The sequence below is a fragment of the Mastigoproctus giganteus genome, chromosome 10 (assembly GCF_048544385.1).
Source record: "Mastigoproctus giganteus isolate SK-2022 chromosome 10, ASM4854438v1, whole genome shotgun sequence".
Lineage (NCBI taxonomy): Eukaryota > Metazoa > Arthropoda > Arachnida > Uropygi > Thelyphonidae > Mastigoproctus > Mastigoproctus giganteus.
In genome coordinates this window covers 37566928-37590710 of record NC_143584.1, presented here as the reverse complement: position 1 = coordinate 37590710, position 23783 = coordinate 37566928, and the positions used below count along the sequence as shown (strand labels likewise).

The 23783-nt window shown below is 36.8% G+C and overlaps 1 protein-coding gene across 1 annotated transcript in view; it reads right to left on the bottom strand.

Moving 5' to 3' along the window:
* Positions 1-23783, bottom strand: part of Skp2 (S-phase kinase-associated protein 2) — a 110506-nt gene that overhangs the window by 37442 nt on the left and 49281 nt on the right. Inside the window, exons 7-8 of the mRNA XM_090382910.1 lie at positions 11610-11751; positions 7917-8015 (exon numbers count right to left, since the gene is read on the bottom strand). Of these exons, the coding sequence (XP_090239036.1) occupies positions 7917-8015; positions 11610-11751 (241 nt within the window). The remainder of the gene's footprint in view (positions 1-7916; positions 8016-11609; positions 11752-23783) is intronic.

The following is a 23783-nucleotide window of genomic DNA, read 5'->3' as shown; positions in this document are numbered from 1 at the left end:
GAGGGAATGGTGTGATTTTTTTTTTTTTTTTTTTTTGGTTGATGCTGCATAAGTTCATACACTTGCTTTCTTGCATCATGTGCCACTACTACTATTACTATTACTATTATTATTATCAATTTCCGAAACATTAAAGTATGTGGTGAAATTGCCAGTGCCAATTCTGCAGCTGCAGAGAAATTTTGTGATGTTTTGGAAACACAACCCCTTCTAAATCTGCACAGTCCTCAACTTCAGCAGTGGCGTGCTTATCAGCTGGAGAGTTAATTGTGGCAACGATGCTCGAAAGGTAAAACTTGCTGACGTTATGCCTGTCTCCTCTCTCTTTTTGTAATTTTATAATATTGTAATTTTGTACACTTTTGTAATTTTTCCTGCGCATGAGATAAAATAATTGAATAATTCTATTTATATGTTCGTTGAACATTTCTTTTTTGCTTCTATCAAATTCAGCACACATAGTTGCAAGTCCGGAATTTCCCTAAATGCTTATTTAGGAAAATTCCGACTTACGTAGCGTTCCGCAGAATGCAACCCTTATGTTAATCAGGGAGTGGCTGTATATGATATCAAAATTATTTCTTGCATACAGTTACTCTGTGACCAAATCTTAGTATCCAATCAAATTGGTCAGACAAATTTTCCCTTTAACAAACCCATGCTGTGTCTGAACTATAACTGCAGTTCTGTCTAGATGATCCTGGAGGGCTTCTTTAACCAGTGACTCCATTATTTTCTCCAGAACAAGTTAAAACAAACAGGTCTGTAATTACTTGTGTCACTCTTTGATCCCCTTTGTGAATTGGAGATATATTTACACATCTCCAGTCAGTTGGGACCTCCCCCGAGTCCAAGGATTCTCTCATAATCATGTCTAAGGGTTTGCTTGCTTCTTTGCCACCCCTTTAATATAATATAAATCTCACCACCCCAGGTACATTTCTTATGTTTAACTTCCACAATTTCTTTTCCACCTTGCTCTCAGTTATCATAAAATCATTTAGCTCCATTTGAGTTTGATATACTTCTGACCTTCACTTCCCCACAAAATTCCTGTCCAAACTAAGTGCAAAATACTCATTCAGTTTGTCAGCTACCTGAGAAGGATCAACAATAGTTGAACCATCGATATCAAGTGGACCAATCTAATTTACATAAGTAAAGAAGTCTTTGCATCCTTTGCCAAAGATTTTTCGTACTCTGCCTTCGCTTGACTAACTTCCTTTGTGACTTGATTACAGACTAGTTTATATCTACCACAAGCTTCTGTGTGGCCAGATAATTTATATGCATCCCATGCATTATTCTTCTCTGCCACAATTCATTAATTTATTGACATACATTTAGGCCTAAACCTTGAACAGTATTTCATAGTTGGTATGAAAAGCCTAATAGCTTCCTAGATTCTTGGATTTATCTCTTTTGGGGAAGTACAGACATTGTCCCGTATCCATTTCTTCCTCTGCAAAGAGTTCCAAGACTATTTTGTCCTGCATCTCCTTTCTTCAACAACCATTTTTTTCTTGAGAACTAGGAGGTGTTTCAAGCTTCTTATTCTCTTCTCCACTAATTTCTTTTGTTACTGGTGGAGCATTAGGAGGTACAGATATAGGAGTGGCAGTTCATTGGTCCTTCTGTGCAGGATTTCTTGAACTTAATAGGTAGCATGCGATGGGAGTGAATGACTCTTTTGGTAGGATGGTCATTTTGGTCTGAGTTCCAATGAAACATCTCCCTGCAACCTTCCGAGCGCAGGTAGGTTTGTTTGTATTCGTAGGTTTCACCACTTTTCTTGCCTCATGATATGATATATTCAGCTCTGCCTTAATTCTTTGAAATTCTTTTCCCTCCGTCCACCTCTGGCATGCTTGCAAGTAATCAGGGTGTTTTTCCTGGCAGTTAATGCAGGTGGGTTTGTAGCTGAACATCATATAGTTTCGTGGTTTTTGCAGCACATCAAGTGCATGCAAGAGTTCCACGACTAGTCATTTATGAGTGTCCATATTGCACTTAAATCACCTTAGAGGATTTGGGACATATGGATGCACTGGACTGTTGATATAGCCAGCTTTGATTTCATTAGGAGGTGTTGATGAATTAAACGTTAGGATGATGTTGCTTGTGGGAACAAGTCTCCCATCCCTATGCATGAATATTTGTTTCACAGCTGCCACTCCTTGTAATTTTAATTCAGAACATATTTCCTCTTCAGACACTATCATAAGACCCCCATTCAGTGATGACACCATGGGATAAATTCATTGTCTTGTGGAGGTAACTGTGGTAGGCATTCCCCCTATAGATGTGGCTCAGAGCAGCTGTTCGAGCCACATCTATAGATGTGGCTCAGATCAAGAAAAATTCTAATGCTATAACAGAATTTGTGTCGATTATACATAGTGAAGGAGGATCTAGCAGGAAAAAGACTATGTCAAAACCTGAAAATGCCACTTTAAAAAGTGCACTTTATTTTTTTATTTTCTTCAGAAGTGAAGTTTAGGTGAACCAGTGTATGGCACTGAATGTTTGTCACTTCTGGTCTCTACAAGGATGTTGTCCAAACAGCCATTTCACTGATTTAAGAGAGCCTGCCAACATTTCACTGATTTAAGAGAGACTGCCAACATTTCTAGATAAAGAAGGGCGACATTTTCCCTAAAGGTTTCTCACTTGTAGAGTGCATTATCAGGTATCGGGATGTTGAACCTGATATAACTTCAGTTTTCTGCCCTTTTGCTCAAGTGACTTTATTGGGGTCAACGTCTAATTTTTCAGGTAGGGACTGTGTTAGGGGCCCCAGAAGAGGTATTTGTATTTTGTTATTAGGAGCATTAGCAACTAAGGCCATATTTCTCTGGTCATTCCCTGACCTTTCCGCATCGTCCATATTTGGTGGTGACGGGTTCGAACCCCGGTCTAATCAAGAAGCGTGTGTTATGCACTGCTGCTCCTTTCCACCTGGCTACGGAGGCGCCATCCCAGAAGAAATACTTTTATCAGGATTCATAGTATAGTAGAACGTCTGTTATCGGGAATAATTTGAAAGACTCATCTGTCTTCTTTTTTTAAATTGACGGTAGTACAGTAAGCGCCGGTTATAGCGATCACATTTGCAAATTGAATTTTGATTATAATAAGCAAAAGATCGAGTTTACTACCCGTTTATAACAGATTGTACAAACAAAAAGCCCAATAAACCGAAAATTGCAAATTTGTTTTTATTGTTTTACTGTTGTATCCTCTAGAATTCTGTAACCTACAGAAATGTGCTTTAGAAAAATATCTTTTTTTGTTTTTTTTGTTTGTTATTTGGTTTTTAGGAGCATTAGCAACTAAGGCCATATTGCTCCAGGAATATGCGGTGGTCATTCCTTGATCTTTCCGCATCCTCCGTATTTGGTGGTGACGGGCTCAAACCCCAGTCTAATCAAGAAGCGCGCCGACCGGGCTAGCCGGGTGGGTAAAGTGCTTGCCTGGCAACCCAAAGGTCATGGGTTCGAATCCCACCTCGGGCTTGGATCAAAGTACTGCAAAAACCTTGGGAGGTGCACTATGGCCACAGAAGCTGATGTGCCAACAACTACAAAAAAAAAAAAAAAAAAATCAAGAAGCGTGTGCTACGCACTGCCGCTCCTTCCCACCTGCCTACGGAGGCACCCTAGAAAAATATCACAGAGACTACAGGGTTTTCTCGGAAACCATGATTGAAATTCAGATTAGCTTAGCTCCAGATTCAGTATTCAGTAAGAATAATATCGGCATGTGCAATTTATTATTTTTCTCAATTTTTTAAGGAAAAATGTAAATGAAAAGAAAATGCGTAGTTTTAACATTGCAACAAAAACGAAAATTATTAATAGAGTTAGAAAAGGTGAAAACTTAGGAAATCTCCAAATGTGGAGACTTCAACAATTTATGACATCAAGAAAAATTCTAATGCTATAACAGAATTTGTGTCGATTATAGATAGTGAAGGAGGATCTAGCAGGAAAAAGAATATGTCAAAACCTGAAAATGCCACTTTAAAAAGTGCACTTTATTTTTTTATTTTCTTCAGAAGTGAAGTTTAGGTGAACCAGTGTATGGCCCAATGTTGTATGAAAACGCATCGGATTTTAATTGAAAATTAAGAGGTAATGAAGATTTTAAGGCAAGCACAGGTTGGCTGAAAAATTTTAAACTGAGACACAGTATATGTGAACTAGACATTCAAGGAGAGAAACTTTCTGCACATGAATCGGCAGCACTGTCCTTTAAAAGTAAGTTCACTTCAGTTGTGCAAATTATGAGAAAGAAATTGTTTATAATGTTGATGAGATGAGCTTATTATGTAAAGCATAACCAAGAAAAACTCTAGCCACTAAAAGAGAAATGCCTCTACCAAGTTTTAAGATGAGAAAATAGCAAGTTACAATTGCTATGCGTGCAAGAATAATTTCACTGACACGATCTGAGCAAATGTTGACATCAGAAGTTTTGAAACAGTAATCCGACCAAGGAAAAGAAATCTCGCGGGTCATCCCATTTTGCATTCTTGTAATGCCAAACAACACGAGGTTGGGAATAGCCATGAGATAAAGGCTCCATTGGAGAAGAGACAATCACCAAGTTGTGATCTGAAGTGTTTAAAGGACCTCTCTCTCTTCGACCGTGTACTTAGAAGGGTTGTTTGTGAGAAAAAGATCAAGCGTGTTGGCTGTATGATTAGGATTGTCCAGTATTCTTGTAGGTAAATGAACAATCTGTGCAAGGTCATTAGTAATTGCCAAAAGCCTCAGCATCTCGACCAGCTGGGTCGGTGTGACTAGAAAATGGAAGCCAGCTGCAGTTGTGAACATTAAAATCACCTAGGAAAATTACCTCACTATTAGGAAAGTTGGACTGGAGAAAGTCAAATTGCAAAGAGAGGAAGTCAAAAAGCTCCAAGTGATTAGTGGAGCTGGGAGAACGGTAGAGACAACGGATGAATTTTACACAATGAGGTAGAGAGATTTTAAGCCAGAGAAGATCAAAGAGAGTAGATTCCAAATTGCCAAGTCTCTGACAGGGAATATCAGAACGGACATATGCACAAGTACCACCTTTGAGGCAAAAGGAATCATACAGCGAATAATTTGGGAATTTGAGATGAGCAGTAGTTGAATCAACCAATAACTGAGATTCTGTCAGAAAAAGTACATGAGCTTTGGCAGACTGCAAGTGGAATTGGACACTGTTAAGATCAGAATTGAGACCATGTATATTTGTGAAATGAATTAGGAAGTGCTTGGGAGGTTTAGATCTTTTCGCAGATAAGCTTGCTCTATTAGTTTGATAATTCATGGTGTATTCAATAGTAAGAAAAAGTGGGTGGGACAATCTGTATGAAGTAATGAAATGTTTGGATATGGCGTACACATGGTAAGAATATACCGAGATCCTTCACATAACATGGCCTTGACAATGCTCCCCACATACACACTACTCGGACTCCCTCCAGTCACTATCTGGCAGAGTAGAGGTAGCAGAATTATACACTAGCTGATCCGGAAGCCTCCTAGAGAGTTACCAATAGGTTCGGTCTGGTGTACTAACTAGCGGCCGGCCTGCGAACACTGTTTTAGAGCTGTACCCTCGAAGTGTAAGGAATACTGGATCTCGCCACGATGTTCATCATAACCTCAAAATTCATCAATCATACTGCACGATGGAAGAGATAGGGAAGGGTTGACCGGAACTTAGCTCTAGAGACTAAACATGGGTTCCACCACTTGAAGCCTCCAATAAGCAGAGTGGTGGTATTGCACCGGTTGATGAGAGTCATCTACCACCTAGTACTGCCTGGCAACATAGAGGGCGGCTTTCCTGCATGTGGTTTGGGTGCCACACCTCGACCCCTGCTTACGTTGGTTCACACCTGGGTGGTCACCCACCATGTACTTGTGCATGGAGGTTATACCCCAGGATTACTAACAGTCCCACCATCGTGAAGGTGCAAGGTAAGATGAAATTTATTGACCCTTATTTAATGAAATTTATTTAATTAAATAATTAGATTATATTTATTGAACCTTACCGGAAAAATTATCCAGGAAATTTTCAGGTCTGATTATCCGGAAAATTTGGCTATCCAGAACAGGTCTGACATCAATTATTCCGGATAACTGATGCTCTACTGTATTTTAATTTTGGTTCAGTGTCCGGGTTTCCCACCCACCATCGAGCCCAAATTGGACACCCACTTCCTGGAAAGCAATAAATATGCTTTGGAATGGGATATCAGATACTAGGGCCAACCAGATACCCACACCACCTCCAGCCTGAATCCTGTCCCCTTGGACCATGAAGGTATAGGCATGGTATTGACACTGCTCCCTTGCAGGCTAACCCACTAGCTGATTGATCCTGGCTTAGCCATCCAGGACGACCCATCTTGTTGAAGCTGGGCCCCTCAACCAAATTTCCATGGTCACAGCAAACAAGCCAGATTCCTATGACGTTGATGTTAGCCTGGAACCTAGGCTGTGGGCATTATATTCTTATGATGGTAATCTGGATGTCCAGTAGTGTCACTGGGAGGCACCCTACCACATACAAGTGCCCATGTTGGGGGAAGGGGACTGAATAAGGTAAAAATATCTTCAGTGTCAATACTGCATATGATTTCACCTGGCTGCCAACGAGTTAAAATAATCTTTCTATGCTCAGAAATCAATATATAAGAAAATGACTAGAGCTTGATTCCAATTTGCAGATATGCAATCAAGTAAACTTATTTTACAGCATTATTTACACCCATGGATTTTGATAAACATGCATGAAATTAAATAAATAATTATAGAAATATTAAGTTTGGTTATTGTTCAAAATTCAACATTCTGGAAAAAGCCTAATTTATGAATGTTTGCTTCAAAATGCATCAATTTCATATTGTGAGCTGCCTCAGTTTTGCACTTCAAATAAAGCACTGCTCCCTAAAAAAATATGTTGCCATTTATTTCTAATGTGCGCCATTACATGTGTGTGCATGTGACTGTTTCATCTAGGTATATATCTTTGGTGACTGGCTTCATAATAATCTCATATTGCTTCATTTCATTTGCTTTTAATCATATACAAATGAGGCTTTTACACTTCATGTATAGTACTGTTTTATGGTTTTAATAATTCAAACCTCAAGCATATTTTATTTATAATTCAAACCCAGCATATTAGAGGCCTATAGGGTATCATTAATAATTCAAACTGCAAGCATATTTAGAGCAAAGAGCCTTTTCTCTAAATATGCTTGAGGTTTGAATTACTATCGATACCTTTAAGCTTCTAATATCTGTGTAAATATTTCATTGCTGGGTGTCAGGTCCTACCGTGACGGTGTCTAGTTATACCCTAATAGAAAGACGATAATTAATCTGTGAAATGGCTGTCTGGGCAATGGTACACTTTTACAAATAAACTGCAATATACTTCTCCCAAATAAACGATGTTTATTTGAAGTACAAGATGGGGAAATTCAAAGTGACTTGCTTCACAAATATAAGCATGATATGTTTTGTAGCAAACTTTTTTTTAGCTATGTAAATAAACAAAGATTTTGTACATAAATAAAGATTACACAGTAATTACACATTTATATGTGTAATTACTGTGTAAAGTGGTAAAAAGTTCTCTACTCCTACTGTAATACATCTCCTTGTTAAATTTTAATGTGATAGGTATACTGAACTGACTTAGTAAGAGCCTGTTCAGCACATTACAAACTGCTTGGTGATAATCATATTGGCTTGCTCTCACACAACTAAGCACTAAATATAAAAAGAAAACAAAAACTTTTTTAACTTCTATAGAAGTAAGGAATCATAATGCACCAAAGTGTTAACCATCTCAACAACTTTAGTTGACAATAACATCTGGGTAATTAAAAATATGAGACCTACCATTTACAATTAGTTGCAACTGCACTTAGCCCAGCAGGTGTTAATCCATTACACAGTGTCATATTTAGAACTTTCAAATCTGAGTTTGCAGCAATATGCCTAAACAATATAACAAGCATAATTAAACAGGTAACAATATAATAGGTATAATACAGTTAACAAAATAGTTTACTATTAATATTAGATGAATAAAGATTATGTTATGCGTATTTCATTTTAGAAAATATTTTGCAAATTCATATCATTAAAACGTAATTTTATTCTTATAAATAGTGGAAAGAATCTTCTTCTTCAAGAGGAGTGTTTCCATTTACAATGGGTTTCCTCAACCTACAAATTATTTTTGTGAAAACATGCAGAGAGTCAAAAACATCTAGCCATAAAGATTCAATTTCATGTGGTAATTCTATTGCGAAAAAAAAAAAATTTTTGGACACCACAGTAATGTAATTTGCTACCTATATATCAAAAAAAAAAAAAAAAAAAAACCATCAAAATTCCACTCATCAACTAGATTACTGCTAGACTATCTGCAATGTATAAATTAATATCATATGGTATTGATGAATCACTTATATTTAAATTTATGTTGTCAAAACAAGTTAATGTTAATGACATTCCATTATTATGCATTAACAAAAAGGTAACTGTTTGATTTCTGCTAATGATATAAAACTGCTCTCAACCACAAACAACAAAGAATGCCCAGTTAACAAAATGCTATAATCTTGAACAAGTGAGGTAATCTCTAGTGAGGTAACGTGCCTAAAACGTAATGCATTGTGTTATATTTCAGGAATATTTCCATTACACTGGCCAAAATGATTTTTACCCCTCCTAGTGGTGACGATACTAATACATTAGATAATGTATTAGTAACCATAAAAATAACATTTAAATTTCATATCACATCACAGTTTCTACATATACAGGTTTTTGTGTTTATCATTAACATGCATATCTCACTACAATTTGGGAAATTGATATGACGTTGAATTGTTGTACTACCTACAAATAATGTTTGCATTTGCTCATAGACAGCAGTTAATGTTGGGGAGGATTAATATGTTCAATCATGTCTGTCTGCCTCCCACATCTCCTTTTCAGTAATGGAAAGATAACTGTAGTGCAAGTACATGTACATGTACAGTTAATCTGCATATCTATTGCATATTGTTTGTTTCCTCTATGTTTTGCATAGCATTGTATTGTTAAAATGCTTAATAAGAAGAAGAAGAAGAAGAAGCAAAGAAAGTGTATGAATCACCCCGAGAATTTCTGCTACATGTATGGACAGTTTTAAAATTTTAAGCTTGACTTATAAGCCAAGTATATAATCCTAAAGTTGAACTAAAGGCATGCACTTAAGATTAGAAAGACACAAATTGAAACTTATATACTTACAATTTATTACATATATATTTTTACTTAAATATACATAGTTGGTTGCCTTTTAAAACCTAAGAACTTATTCATCTTTTTCATTCTGGCAAATAAAATGAAACAGTTCGTTTTATTTACCAGGCATTATATCTTCCAGTTTACTTTTCAAGTTTTGATAAAGTAAGCTTTCAAGATTGTCAGTTTCTTCTTATTATTATTATTAGCCATATGGTGCAAGAAAGCCTGAGGCTTATGCTGCACCAGCTAAAAAAAATTTAAAATTCCCGAGTTACCCTGTGTGAGAGAGAGAGAGAGTCAGAAATAGAAGGGAATCGCCAAGAAAGAGAAGAATGATGACATCCAGCTCAGGACCCTGGGTGTGCCAAGCCCATACTCACCAGATATGAGCCCCTGGGGTTGTATAGGAAATGTGCTTCCACACCAAAACTTTGTTTACTGAGAAACTGATTTGCAGTATTGTACTAAATATACAATAAAGAATAGCTCAGCAGTTCTGGGATTCCCATACTTTTACCATACATTCCCTTCCACAAGTTCAAATAAACAAATCTGACATGAAAGTTAACTACTGGTATACATAATTTTATAAATTAATATCTACTTCAATACATTTAATCTCAAAGACTGAAATAAAATATGCTTCAAACTTAGATTAGTGGGATGGTTTGTCTATATTTCATTAAAAAGGTGCTTCATAAAATTGACTTTGTAACTGAACTTTGTACAGAGGAACACGCCCCACACTTTCAAAGCTCTGGTCAGTTACATAATCAAAGCCTTTCACGTACATAAATAGCATCAATAACATATCATGTCACCTATGCCTGTATGTTTTGGTGACTTTACCTTCTACAAACTGCATATGCTTACCAGTTTCTTTACAGTTGATTGTGCAGTGCAGTGCAATGAAATGTCACAATGTAAACTTTTAAAAGAAAGAGAAAAAAAAAAAATTAAATTAAAAAGCAGACAGTGATTCTTAATGCAGGTGTTACTGCAAAAAAGAGAAGAGGGGAATTAGTCTATATGGGAAACATATGGTTAAGCACAAATTTTAAATAAAAAATAGAAGTTAACTTGTATGTCAAAAGATATGGTGTACCATAGTATACAGCAGGGTCTCAAAGTACACAAGTGTTTAGTTCCTGGCACCCCCCCCCACATAAGTTGGGTTCCCTCTATAGAAAATTACTGTAAATCCAGGTAAAACAAGGCAAACTCCTAAAAACCAGGTATGCCAAAATATATGGTATACTGTAGTATACAGTAGGGTTTCAAAGTACACAAGGGTTAAGTCCCTTGTACTCCTGAATAATTTTCTATAGAGGGGCTTCCTCTATAGAAAATTATTGTAACTAAGGTAAAACTAGACAAACTCCAAACACACACCCACACCATATATGTGTGTATATATAAACTTTATTTGTGAAAATTAAATGCATATAAGTAAAGTTCAGTCAAGATGAATTTATTCTCATAAAGGGTGTACATTTAAGAGAGGCTGTGTTTAGGCTCAAGACACATATTATCATCCTTATTAATCCATAACGTATTATTTAGTTCAAGTATAGAATTTTTACTTGTCCAATACTGAGCATCCATTATGATGTGTTGACTTTCCCCTTTCCATTCCTTCTCTTCTCTCTCGCATCAGTGACCACCATCATAAAAGAGACAAGTTATAACCACAAGTCATTAACATAAGTACAAATCAGGGGGGAAAATCAGTCACATATGATCAGGGCTGCAATCTTTGAGCCCCTACTATATATTAAATCTTTTTACAACTTTAGTTTACAACAAACTGTGATCTTCAATTCTTATATCATTCTATAATCTACATCGCAGCATTTTCTGATCTCATTCACCAGATCAACAGTTTTACCACTATCTTTACTTATATAAATTTAATTAATGCTAAAAAATTAATATCTATTAACAGAGTTATCTTACTTGAAGACAGGACCAGTTAATGATGCTTGTTTTAAATTTTTGCTAACTTTATAATTTCTGAAGAGTGTATATAAATGTTGAAATTCTGTATACATTATAGCTAATGCAAATTACACAAGGCAATAAACAAGTAATTAATCTAAATAACAGCTTTTCTATAATTATGATAAAGTAATGTTAATTATATTATTAATGTCTTATTAATTATAATTAATATGAATATATTAAAACATTAAGTTAATAAGCAGATTATTAAAGGATTTATTTAAGGTTAGATTATTAATTAGATTTATTTAAGGTTAGATTAATATGAATATATTAATTCTACCCACTTGCCTGCAAACTTTATCATCAAGAGGACAATTTTCTAAACTAAGTTTTCTTAGCTGTGAACATACAGACAATAATTCTGCTAATGTATCTGACATTATGGAAGCCATACTAAGATCCAGATATTGAAGTCTGCTGAACCTGAAAATCGTGGGTATAAAATATAATTACAGACATTGCAATAAATTTGTATTGTGAATAAAACCTGTTAAATAAGTCACAGTTTAAAACTTTAAACAGCCACTTAATATTATTATTATGTTTATTAAATAAAATATACACCTTTAATATTATTAATATTTGTGACAATTACAACACTAATTTTTTTTTTTTTTTTTTTTGTATGTAAACCTGTATAATGTTATTTGTGAAGTTCTAAAGCATCAACCAACTTCTTCCATGAAGTTTGTTGACTTTGGAATTTTAAGGAATTTACCAATAACACTAGCCTACATTATTTTTGCTTCCACTAATATAACAGTTGTTTGCAGTCAAATTTAATGCAGAATTTCAAAAATAATTCTAAAAATTTCACTTAAAGTCACAAATTCTACATACACAGGTTTTTGTGTTTACCATAATATGTATATCTTAGTGCAATTCAGGGAAGCAGATATTACACTGATCTGTTGCATTACCTGCAAATAATAATGCTTACATGTGCTCATAGATGACAATCATGTTTGGGAGGGCTAATGTATCAACCTTATCTGTCTGCCTCCCACCTCTCTTTCAGTAACAGAGAGTTAGTTATCACGTGAGTAAGTACACAGTTTATATACATATCAGCATATATTTTGTTTTTCTGTGTTTTGCTTAGGATTGCATTGTTAAAATGTTTAAGCAGAAGCAAAGGAAATATCTGAATCATTCTGAGAAATTTTACTACACATGTGAACAGTTTACAACAAAAACTCAGAGGAAGAAAATGTACAGTATTACTAAATGTGCATATTCTTTGCACTTTATTTGCAAGATTAGTGATCAGGTAAAACTTGAACTCATCATATGTACCCTAATACTTGCATTGACAAGAACTGTCGGCTTGCAATGCAACACCTTGCAATGCAAGGACCATGGTATGTCTGCCAGGGGCAAAGGTTGATGACGTTGTAGAGCGAATATCATCTTTTAAGGGCACAAAAGGTGATATAGTTGTACACGTTGGCACTAATAATATTAAGAGTAGGAGACCGGCAGAATTACTTAACAAGTACAGGTCACTGTTGAACAAAAGCCGAGAATTAGGGTTGAATTTGAAAGTGTCTGCAATTCTGCCCAGACACGATAGGAGGGAGCATATGATGAGAGCCTTGTCGATCAATTCGGCCCTGGAAAGATTGTGCAAGGCTCAAGGGGTAGAATTTTTTTCAGCCTGGACTGTACTTGTTAACAGGAGAGATTGCTTCTACAGGGATGGGATACACTTAAATAGAAAGGGTGCAAGAATATTTGCTGATGCTATCGAGGCAGTGTTAGGTGGGTCGGAAAACTGCTAGCTTGGGGGGAGACAAAGACCAATAGATTGACAGTAGCCACTGGCAGAGGTGAAAGAGATTCTTGCACTGCTTCTATTAGAATGAGCAGAAGCCTGAAAAACAAGATGCATGATATTTCACAGACTGCTGGGAGCCATTGCGGTACAAGTAAACACATGGGTTGTGTTAGGGTAGCTAAGAATAGAAACAGCTGCAGGTATACTTGGGTGTACACCAATGCTAGGAGTTTAGTAAATAAATTTGAAACAAAACATCAAAGGCAGATATTGTTGGGATTTCAGAGACGTGGTGTCACACAGATATAAGGGATGCAGAACTGCAATTTGGGGAGTACGTCTACAGAAAGGATAGACAGGATAGGAAGGGGGGAGGGGTTATGCTATTAGTTAAGAAACACATAAAAACCAAGGAAGTGAAGCCAGTCGACATCGCTGGACAGTGCAGTGTTGAGTCAGTTTGGTGTGACATAAGCATTGTGAGATCAAAATTGAGAGTAGGGGTGTGCTATAGGCCTAATGACTCTGATGAGTATAATAAGAAACTGTACAGGGAAATAGAGTGGGCCAGTAAATCAGAGAGTCTTATAATGGGGGATTTTAATTTCCCAGATATTGACTGGAATTTGTGGGTTGGTCACTCACACACTAGCAAGGCTTTTGTGGATTTATTGGATGATTGTTTTCTACACCAGCATGTTCGGGAGGCAACTAGAGGGAGTAATACTCTTGATCTGATTATCAGTAGTGATTCTTCATGCATTAGGAATCTGCAGATAAAGGAACCACTGGGTGGCAGTGATCACAGTGTGCTGAAGTGGGATTTGCTCAAGGAGGTAACTACCATCAGAGGTAAAGGGAAGGGTTTTTGCTTTCGTAAAGGCGACTATGATGGTCTGAGACAGTATTTAAATTCTATACAGTGGGACCAACTGATGATGTTACCAACAGCAAATTCAAAATGGGAAGCATTCAAGGAACTAATCTTGGAAGCTACCAGGCTTTACATACCAACCAAGAAATATTGTTCAAGGTTCAGGCCTAAATGGTTGTCAGATGAACTAATGAGACATATGGCAGAGAAGAAAAATGCATGGGATACATACAAATTAATGGGTGACATGGAAGCCTATGATAGATATAAGTTGGTCTGTAACCAAGTCACAAAGGAGATTAGGCAGGCAAAGGCAGATTACGAGAAATCCTTGGCAAGGGATGCAAAGAAAAACAGAAAAGAGTTCTTTACCTATTTAAACTCAAGAAGGAAAGGGATGAATCAGATTGGTCCACTGGATGTTGATGGGTCACCTGTTGATGATCCTGCTCAGGTAGCTAACAAACTAAATGAATATTTTGCATCGACATTCACACATGAGGCGTTATTCAGCGAGGGGAATGCCAGAGGTGTATTCAACTCTAGCAGTAAGCTACAGAATCTTGAAATAACTGGGAGTAAAGTGGAGGAGAAACTGTTGAAGATAAACACAAGAAAGGCACCCGGGGTGGATGGGATCTATCCAGTTATATTAAAGGAGGCAGCAAAGGAAGTAAGCAAACCCTTAGCCATAATTATGAGAGCTTCCTTGGATGCAGGGGAGGTACCCATAGACTGGAAATGTGCAAATGTGACCCCAATTCACAAAGGAGGATCAAAGGCTGACACAAGTAAATATAGACCTGTGAGCTTAACTTCTGTTCCAGGAAAATTAATGGAGGCACTAGTTAAAGAAGCACTGCAGGATCATTTAGACAAGACTTCAGCTCGGACACAGCATGGTTTTGTTAAGGGGAAGTCTTGCCTGACCAATTTGATTGGATACTACGATGCAGTCACAAAAGAACTGGATGCAGGGAATAAATTTGATATTATATACTTGGATCTTAGAAAGGCTTTTGATACTGTTGCACATGGAAGACTGATACACAAATTGGAGCAGTGTGACATTGGAGGCAAATTGCTGCTATGGATAAAGGGGTAATTGAGGGGGAGAAGACAAAGAGTGGTAATCAATGGACACTGCTCATCGTGGACTAATGTTATTAGTGGAGTCCCTCAGGGCTCAGTGTTGGGTCCATTATTGTTTTCTGTATTTATAAATGATATTGATGATGGTATATCAAGTTAATGTCCAAGTTTGCAGATGATACAAAGGTTGGCAGGGTTGTCAAGGACACTACTGACACTATGCTACTGCAAGAGGATCTGGAAAGGTTGAGCAGATGGGCTGAGAGGTGGCAAATGAAGTTTAACATTGACAAATGTAAAGTGCTATTTGGGAAACAGCAACCCCAGAGCAACGTATCAACTCTGTGGTACTACACTGACAGTGGTAGAGAATGAAAGGGACTTGGGGGGTGGTTGTGCAGGCAGATATGAAGTTCTCTGACAGTGCAGATGGGCTGCAAGAGTAGCTCATGGAGTATTTTCAATGATATACAGGAATTTTTCCAGCAGGGATAAGGAAGTGATTATTCCCTTGTATAAGGCAATGGTCAGGCCACACCTAGAGTACTGTATACAGGTCTGGAGGCCTCATTTCAAGAAGGATGTAGAGCTGCTGGAACGAGTACAGAGAAGGGCAACAAGATTAGTGAATGGAACAAAGGGGTGTTCTTACGAAGAAAGGCTTAAGTTTTGCAAATTACAGTGTCTGGAGACTAGGCACCAGCGAGGTGATCTGATAGAGGTGTATAAAGCCTTGAATGGTTTGAGCATGCTCAATGCTGATGGGCTTCTTCCTCTAGCTCAGAAAAATCACCTGAGAGGGCATAAATTCAAATTGAGGAAAGACAGATGTAGGATAGACGTGCGGAAATTTGCCTTTAGCCAGCGGGTGGTTGGTTGGTGGAACAGACGTCCATCCCTTGTAGTGGAGGTTGATAGCCTAAATAAGTTTAAGGCTCAGCTGGACAGGTATTTTGAATGAACAGAGGGGTGAAGTGGAAGTGGGTTTTTTTTGGCTGATGCTGCATAAGCTTGCTTTCTTGCATCAAATGCCTCTACTAATGCTAATGCTAACACCCAAGGGTGTTCCACACATGTTCAATCAGATTTAAGTCTGGTGATCGTGCTGGCCATGGCAGTCACTGGACATCTTCAGTTTCCAGATAATCCTCCACCACTTGAGTTCTATGTGCAGTGGCATTGTCATGTATGAAAAGAAGATCTGGGCCAACCGCACCCCCAAAAAAGTCACACAGAGTTTGAGGGCCTGTTCTCGGTACCTCTGCGCAGTTATGGTACTCCTATCAAAAACACAAATGGGAGTGTGGCTGTTGATCATTGTCCTGCCCCACACAAGAACACTGTGTCCACTGAAAGTGTCCCCTTCTCTGATGTTGGAAGGATGATACTGCATTCCTTGCTGTCTCCAGATGAAATAACATCTAGAATCTGTTTGTAGGCTAAAACGGGACTCATCAGAGAACAGAACTGTACCCCATTTGTCAGGTGTTAGTGGGATATAAATCACTGGCTTCCTTAAGGAGAGTCCACCGAATTGAGCCTTCTTAACACAGTGTGGTTGGAAATGTTTTTACCTGTGGTCGCAGCAACCTCAAGAGACATTTAATAACAGGACATCGTAGGGTTCTGTCTTGCTGTTAGAGCCAGATAGTGATTTGTTCTGATTGACATAGTCCTTGGGTGACCGTGGCCAGCTCTTCTTGTAATGGTTTCTGTCTCCTGAAAATGCTTCCATAGTGCTAATACTGTATGGCACATTAAGCCAACATGCCAACTCCGCCTGCCTGCTTCAACTCATCCAAAATACTGGAGATTTGGCTATCCCACTCAGCAAACCAAATAACAGGAATGAAGTGATGTTGTCGCAGCCTGTGTTTTTATAGGCATGAATAATTTGCATAACGTGCAGTCTGCAAGGTGGTAGATCGATTTTTTATTGTATACTTGGAATTTGATGTCATTTATATCAATTATTTGCCTTTGACAACACTGTTCACAATAAAATATTCATGAAAAACATCTTGTTCTGTTAATTTTGTCAAGCAGTGTAGTCTTGGGCTAGAATTTTACCAAATTGTTCTTGTGCAGACATGTTGCCTCACTTGGGTTGCTTTGATACTAACAAATTTTATTTCAGAAGAACAGCTGAAGTAATGTGTCAGCTTTAATCAGTCATTGATAAAGCTTGTCTTGGTGAGTGCCAGTTGCCTAAATCCATGAATAACATACATAAAAATAAAAAGTTAAACTCCATCATAAGCATTTCACAACTTTTCAAGCATATTTACTAATTTTGAGTTACTAGTTTAATGCATTTAATAAACTGCTAGTGATCTCTTACAGGTATTTCGTGGAGTCAAGTCTGAATGGAATTTGAGGCCATTTTCAGCTGTGTGGGCAAGGTATTCAAAATCCTACATTAATTCTGTGTTCTTCATCCAGTCCATCCACACAACAAATGATACTGCCAATACTTTTCAAAAAAAAAAAAAAAAAAAAAAAAATGTTTTCCTTGATATCTCTATTGAAAATTCCAGAAATCCCTGTAAATTATCATTGAAAAAATGCAGTACCCAAATATAAAACTATTTATTAAATGCATCAAGTATGAAACTAGCTACTAAGCCTTTTATTTCATTCCTAATATAAATAAGTGGTCACCATCTTTGCTGAAGCTCACTTCTGAATGGAGCTGCCTCATTTGCTGGATCATTCCAGAAAGTGAGGTAGAGTCATAGTTGATTTGCTCAGCTAAGGCAGCTGCATGCTCAGATTTTTCTCCATTCCTGTTTATATCAGGAAAAAAAAAAAAAAAAACCAAAGAACCTCACAAATTTTTTTTTTGAAAAGATAATCTTTTTAAAATCATATAATAATATGCCTATTAGCATATTATTCTGAGATTACTCACACCCAAATGCAGTAACTTGCATTAATCAATGTTAAACCTCAACTCCCACTTTTCAGCCTATCCGCCTAATTTATCTAGGTCTTATTGGAGTAGAATAGCATGATTACTATCATTTAGCACCTGACCACTTTTGCACAAACTTTAATATTAAAATTGATATGACTTCACCAATATCTTTAATAAATACTGAAAGCAGTAAGAGGGCCCAAAGCTGAAACCTCTGATGTACTTCACTAATACCATTAGTCGACAAAAAGCAATGTCCATTAATAATCATGCTCTATCTCCTGCCACTCAACCATCCCTTTATCCACAGCAGCAAGGTCTCCTCTTAGCAAAACCATACTATGATTGCTGTATAACTGCATTCCTGTTAAGGTGATCCTGCAACAAGCCTACCAACCTGCACAATACATAATTCAGCCAGTGAACACACATTTTGCACAGTGTAACATATGATAAACCATGAAATGGTACTCTTTGACTAAAATAGCTAATGTCAAAAATTCCCAAGCAATAACAACAGTAAACTAGAGTTCATTCTGGACTGCTATGTCTGAAAAGTGTAATCTTCACACTTCATAAGGAACACCTTCAGTGTAAGGTTGAAGGAGAGCCAGTGAGATCTAAAAATAAAGTATCCAGACTAATTTTTTGGGCAACATCAAGCAATACTGGTGAGGTGGCATTTGTTGGATTACATGACTGCACAAATCAGTGGTACTATTTAATACAAATTGTACTCAATTTGTTTTGAACAGTAGCACTGTTTAGTTCCTTGAACAAAATGTGTGATAAATTGTTAGAACAGAAAATAGGTGTTAAATATTTACTAAAATGGAGAAAACTGCACTATACATTTACAAAATCTAGGAGTTTATGGAATTGGAAAAGATTGTAGAAATGTTTTTGATAAAATACAAAAATGTGATGCTGCTACAAGCCATTGCAACTTTGGTTTCTACTAAGCACTTATAAGATTCAGTGGATTTAATGCTATACCCATATGTGCATTTTACAGATCAGTTTTGTTTTCACGGTTTGTAACTTTTTAGGAGCAAAGAAAATTTTGTTTTTTTATATTCAAAAATGAATTATTTTTTAATGAAATGACTGAATTTATGAATTTGGGCATCTTCATGGCTAAACTTTGCTGCAATTACAATGTGGTTATATCAGTCACAGGCAAGTGCAGCCAACTTTTGAGTGAAAAACAGCTCTAGTTGGAACTGAAGATTCACATGGAAAATTTGAAGGGATACCTACCCATTGCACAGAGGAACAAAACTTGAAAGATAGATATCCTCTTATTGTATCATGGCTGATGACCTCACCCTCTTCTTATATTATATAATGGCTAATTGACCACTAATACGAGTGTACCCAATATGTAAAACAGCTGGCTAAATGAAAACTTCCTATGATCTAATCTAAACCTTAACCCCTGTAATATGAATTTATAGCCCCTAGTTCTGGAAATAGGCATAAATTCATAACAGTGAAAATTCCTCCTTGCATTTTACTAATCCCTATCAGAGCCATATAAACCTCATCAGGTCACCTCTGAGGTGCCCTGTTGCCAAGCTCTGTAACCTAAATAATTGAAGTCATATGGTTATCCTTTTGCCGATCTCACTATCCCAGTTGCCCATGAAGTTCTTTTTTTTAACTAAAAGTCAGGTGAATATGCCCGCAGGCAAGTTAAACTGACTTTTAGATAAAAAAAAAACAACTCCAGCTGGAATTACATGCTCCCCTACCATTCAGAAATTTTTGATGACCTCTCAGTTATATTTTCTTCAGTGAGTTATATTATTCTAGTAATTCACAAGGTTTTAATTTGAGATTGGTACACTCCTTACACTATTGGGAATAAAGAAAATTCTCAGTTGAGCAGTGGTTATCAACTAGATCAACCTTGAATACATGCCACAGATGCACCTATGCAAATGATGAATTTGTGACTCATATGGGAATTTCCTATGGCCACTTCCATCTGAGTCCCAATAGCCACGGACAAAGTATTCAATGCTACAAACATGATGTCATCTGAAAAATAGGATGATGAGTTTCACTATGGTATACACACAGGGTGATTCACAATGATATGACAATGTCAGGAGCTGATTTCTGAGGCAATTTTGAGTTAAAAAGTGCATATAAACAAGGGTCTGATTCTGAATGCTTATAGAACTAGAGCTGTTTGAATCTTAAAAAAACAAAAAAACAAAGCAATTATGAGTGATATAAAATAAAAATAACAATAGAACATATACATAACTGATAAAGTGTTAATTAATTAATTTATTTTTATTTAGGAAAGTTACAGCCTGTTTAAAGATATGTACATACATATGGCTAGAGTAGATTCTCCAAAACACCACTTTCACACTTCAACTTTAATGCATTTTGCTACTCATGAATCGTGCTTGCTGCTCGCCTAAGCTTATCATGACTATCTTTTATGGAGACCACAGCAGTCAGCAAGTGAATGAGCATGTTTGCATTTTTGTGTGGTATACAAGGTCTTTTACCCACTCCAACAGGCAAAAAATAAAGTTTATGTCCAGTGACGTAGGTAGCCAACCTTTGGGACCATTGATACTAATCCATCACTCATAAAACCAGTCACTGAGGTAAGTAACCACTATGTAGAAACAATGAGGAGGAGCTCCATCATGTTGGAAGTACAGTCAATCTTCGTATAACACGTGTTTACACTACACAAATTCGATCATATACAATTTATAAATAGGGGAACGATATTGTATATAACACAAACCGAATTCGCTTATGCATGATTCGCCTTTGTGTTCACAAGAAATGGCAGTGGAACGCAGAATCACCCCAACTGAACAATATGATAGGAATGAAGAGAAGATTCTGAAAATGTATTTATGTTTTTTATATCAGTGAAGGGGAAACACATTTCACCATAATAACATAAAAACCCACACAATTCCAGCTATCGGATATTATCGGAAATGCAATTAGATCGAGTTTACTACCAGTTTATAACAGATTCCACTAACAGAAATGCAACAAGAACTTGTTTTTATTATTTTATGGTAGTAACCCCCAGAAATGTGCTTTAGTAAAATGTGAGATAGTGAGGTGTTAATAGTGTGTCTCTGCCTTTACGGTGTAGCCTTCAGTTGCTACACGCGTGCAGCTTTGTTTACGTGTATCAATCGTGCCTCCTCATTTTGTAATTGTGCTTTATTCCCTAAAAATGAGTAAAATACTTAAAAGGTGTGAAAAGGAAGCGTTCTGGTGAAGACACTACAGATTCTGAAAAAAAAAAAAAAAGAAAGAAAAGCTATATCGATAGACAGAGGCTGATTGGGTCAAAAATTCTTACCCGGGAAAATTTGTAGCAGCCTCATACTAATGTTTATGGACAAAATCACACTCGCCTCCGGCCCACAGGGGTTTCCCCAGTAAGGCTTATGGCCAATCCGCCTCTGTCGAGAGAGAAAAAATATGAAATTGTGAAACAATTTGAGCAAAATGAAAAACCTAAATGAAGCAATGCCAAGAATTAGAAAGAATGCAGAGAAAATAAAAACAACTTTCATAGCAGGAACAACTCAAAGTGTAACAAAATCCATTAGATCAAGACACAAAGAATTGGAACAGATGGAACGGCTGTCATCTGTTTGGATAGAAAATCAAACAGAGAACAAGTTTGCTTACGATAGAAGCAAAAAGCATTAGCAATATTTTATTACGTAATAGTCATAATAAAATACTTACGTATTTTATTATGATTATTTATTGTGTTTGGTAATGTTTTCGTTACAAATGTGTGTTCAATCTTGGGTGGTCAGCTCCGAATCGTATTTTTCCTATAGGGTCTGTTATTTATATTGCAAGAGGGTTTCTAGGAACACATCTATTGTGCTATACGAGAACTGACTATTTGTTGTTGTTTGTTATTTTATTTTTAGGAGCATTGGCAACTAAGGCCATATTGCTCCGGGGATATGCGGTGGTCATTTCCTGACCTTTCCACATCCTCCATATTTGGTGGCCACGGGCCCGAACCCCGCTCTAATCAGGAAGCGTGTGCTACGCACTGCTGCTCTTGCCCACCTGGCTATGGAGGCGTCAGGACTGACTGTACATTCGACATTGTGTAGCCAAAGATACATGTTCTAACAGTTGCAGCAATTCATTTTGCAAAAATTATAGATAGACCTGCCCAGTAAGAAAACCTTCAAAAAATAATGGACAATCATCTGATCATAGAAGATTCCACACCACACATTAACACTGAATCACTGCTGAAAATTACTCTCCACAGATTCATTTCTGACCAAATGTGGAAATTGCATGTGCTCTTGATACCGTCCAGAGTGAAATGTGATTCATCACTGAATAGGATGTAATGATGCAAATGGTGACTCTATGAACATTATATAACTGTAATTATTCAAAATCAGACCCATGTTTATTTATACAAACTTTTATACTGAAAATTGACTCAGAAATCAGCAAATCGAGGCTATATCTTCATAAATCACCCTGTATGTAATGTCTTTAGGAAGAAACAGACAAGACAAGATAAGCACACAGTCATGCTTCTTATCAAAAGCAGCGTGAGCATGACTAACGGAAATATATAGTGAAAAAAAAGGATAGGTGGAATAGGACCAGAATATGTCTGCCAGGGGCAAGAGTTGATGACATTGTAGAGCAGATACCTTTTAAGGGCACAAAGGATGATATCGTACAAGTTGGCACTAATGATATTAAGAGTAAGAGATCTGCAGACTTACTTAACAAGTACAGTCAATGTTGAAAAAATTTGCAAGTTAGGGTTAAATTAGACAGTGTCTGTCTAATTTAACCCTAACTTGTCTTAGCAGATTAAATGCTGAAAAATAACAGTAAGCTAGTAGCACATTTTGGTTTTGGGGTTTTTTTTGTAGGAGCGTTAGCAACTAAGGCCATATTGCTCCGGGATATGCGGTGGTCATTTCCTGACCTTTCCGCATCCTCCGTATTTGGTGGGCACAGGCTTGAACACCGGTCTAATCAAGAAGCGTGTGCTACGCACTGCTGCTCCTGCCCACCTGGCTACGGAGGCGCCTTTAAGCTAGTATCAAGAGGATGCAATGTAGAATGAAAACAGAATGAATGAATGAAAATGAAAGATATAATAAATAGGCTGGGCACTGAGTGAACTAGGAATTATGGTAAAAGGGGATAAATGGCAGTTTTGGTGAAAGAAAGAGTGACCTACCATGAGGGGAAAGAGAGAGTGAATGGGAATGAGTGGAAGAGCAAATGTAATTGGCCAAAAGAATACAAAGTTAAAAATAACCTACATTACTTTATATATACTGTACTAACAAACATTTACCAACCACATAAACACTATCACTGCATTCTCCCCTGGCCTACAAAAAAAAAAAAAAAAAAAACTTGCGGCTAGGCCTGCACCACAACTGAAGAATAACAGTAAGTTGAGGTGCCCAGAGAGTGTAGTGCAGAAAGTAAGAGTCGAATAAATGAGATGAGAGCTAGAAGAATGAATAAAAGTGTAAATGTGTGACAAAAAGAACACAAACCATAAATGCTACAGTTAAGTACACACTAAACCTAGTTTTAATTAGTATTTAAATTTACACTACACATCATTGCATCCCCTTCTGGTGTGTAAGAAAAAGATGAATGATTTGAGTGGGAAAAAAAAAAAATATATATATATATAAAAGACTTGGAAAAAAAATTATAAAATAAGAAAAAAGTATTAAAAAAAATTAAAAAAAAAAAAAAAAAGAATGCAAGTAGAGTGAGAAT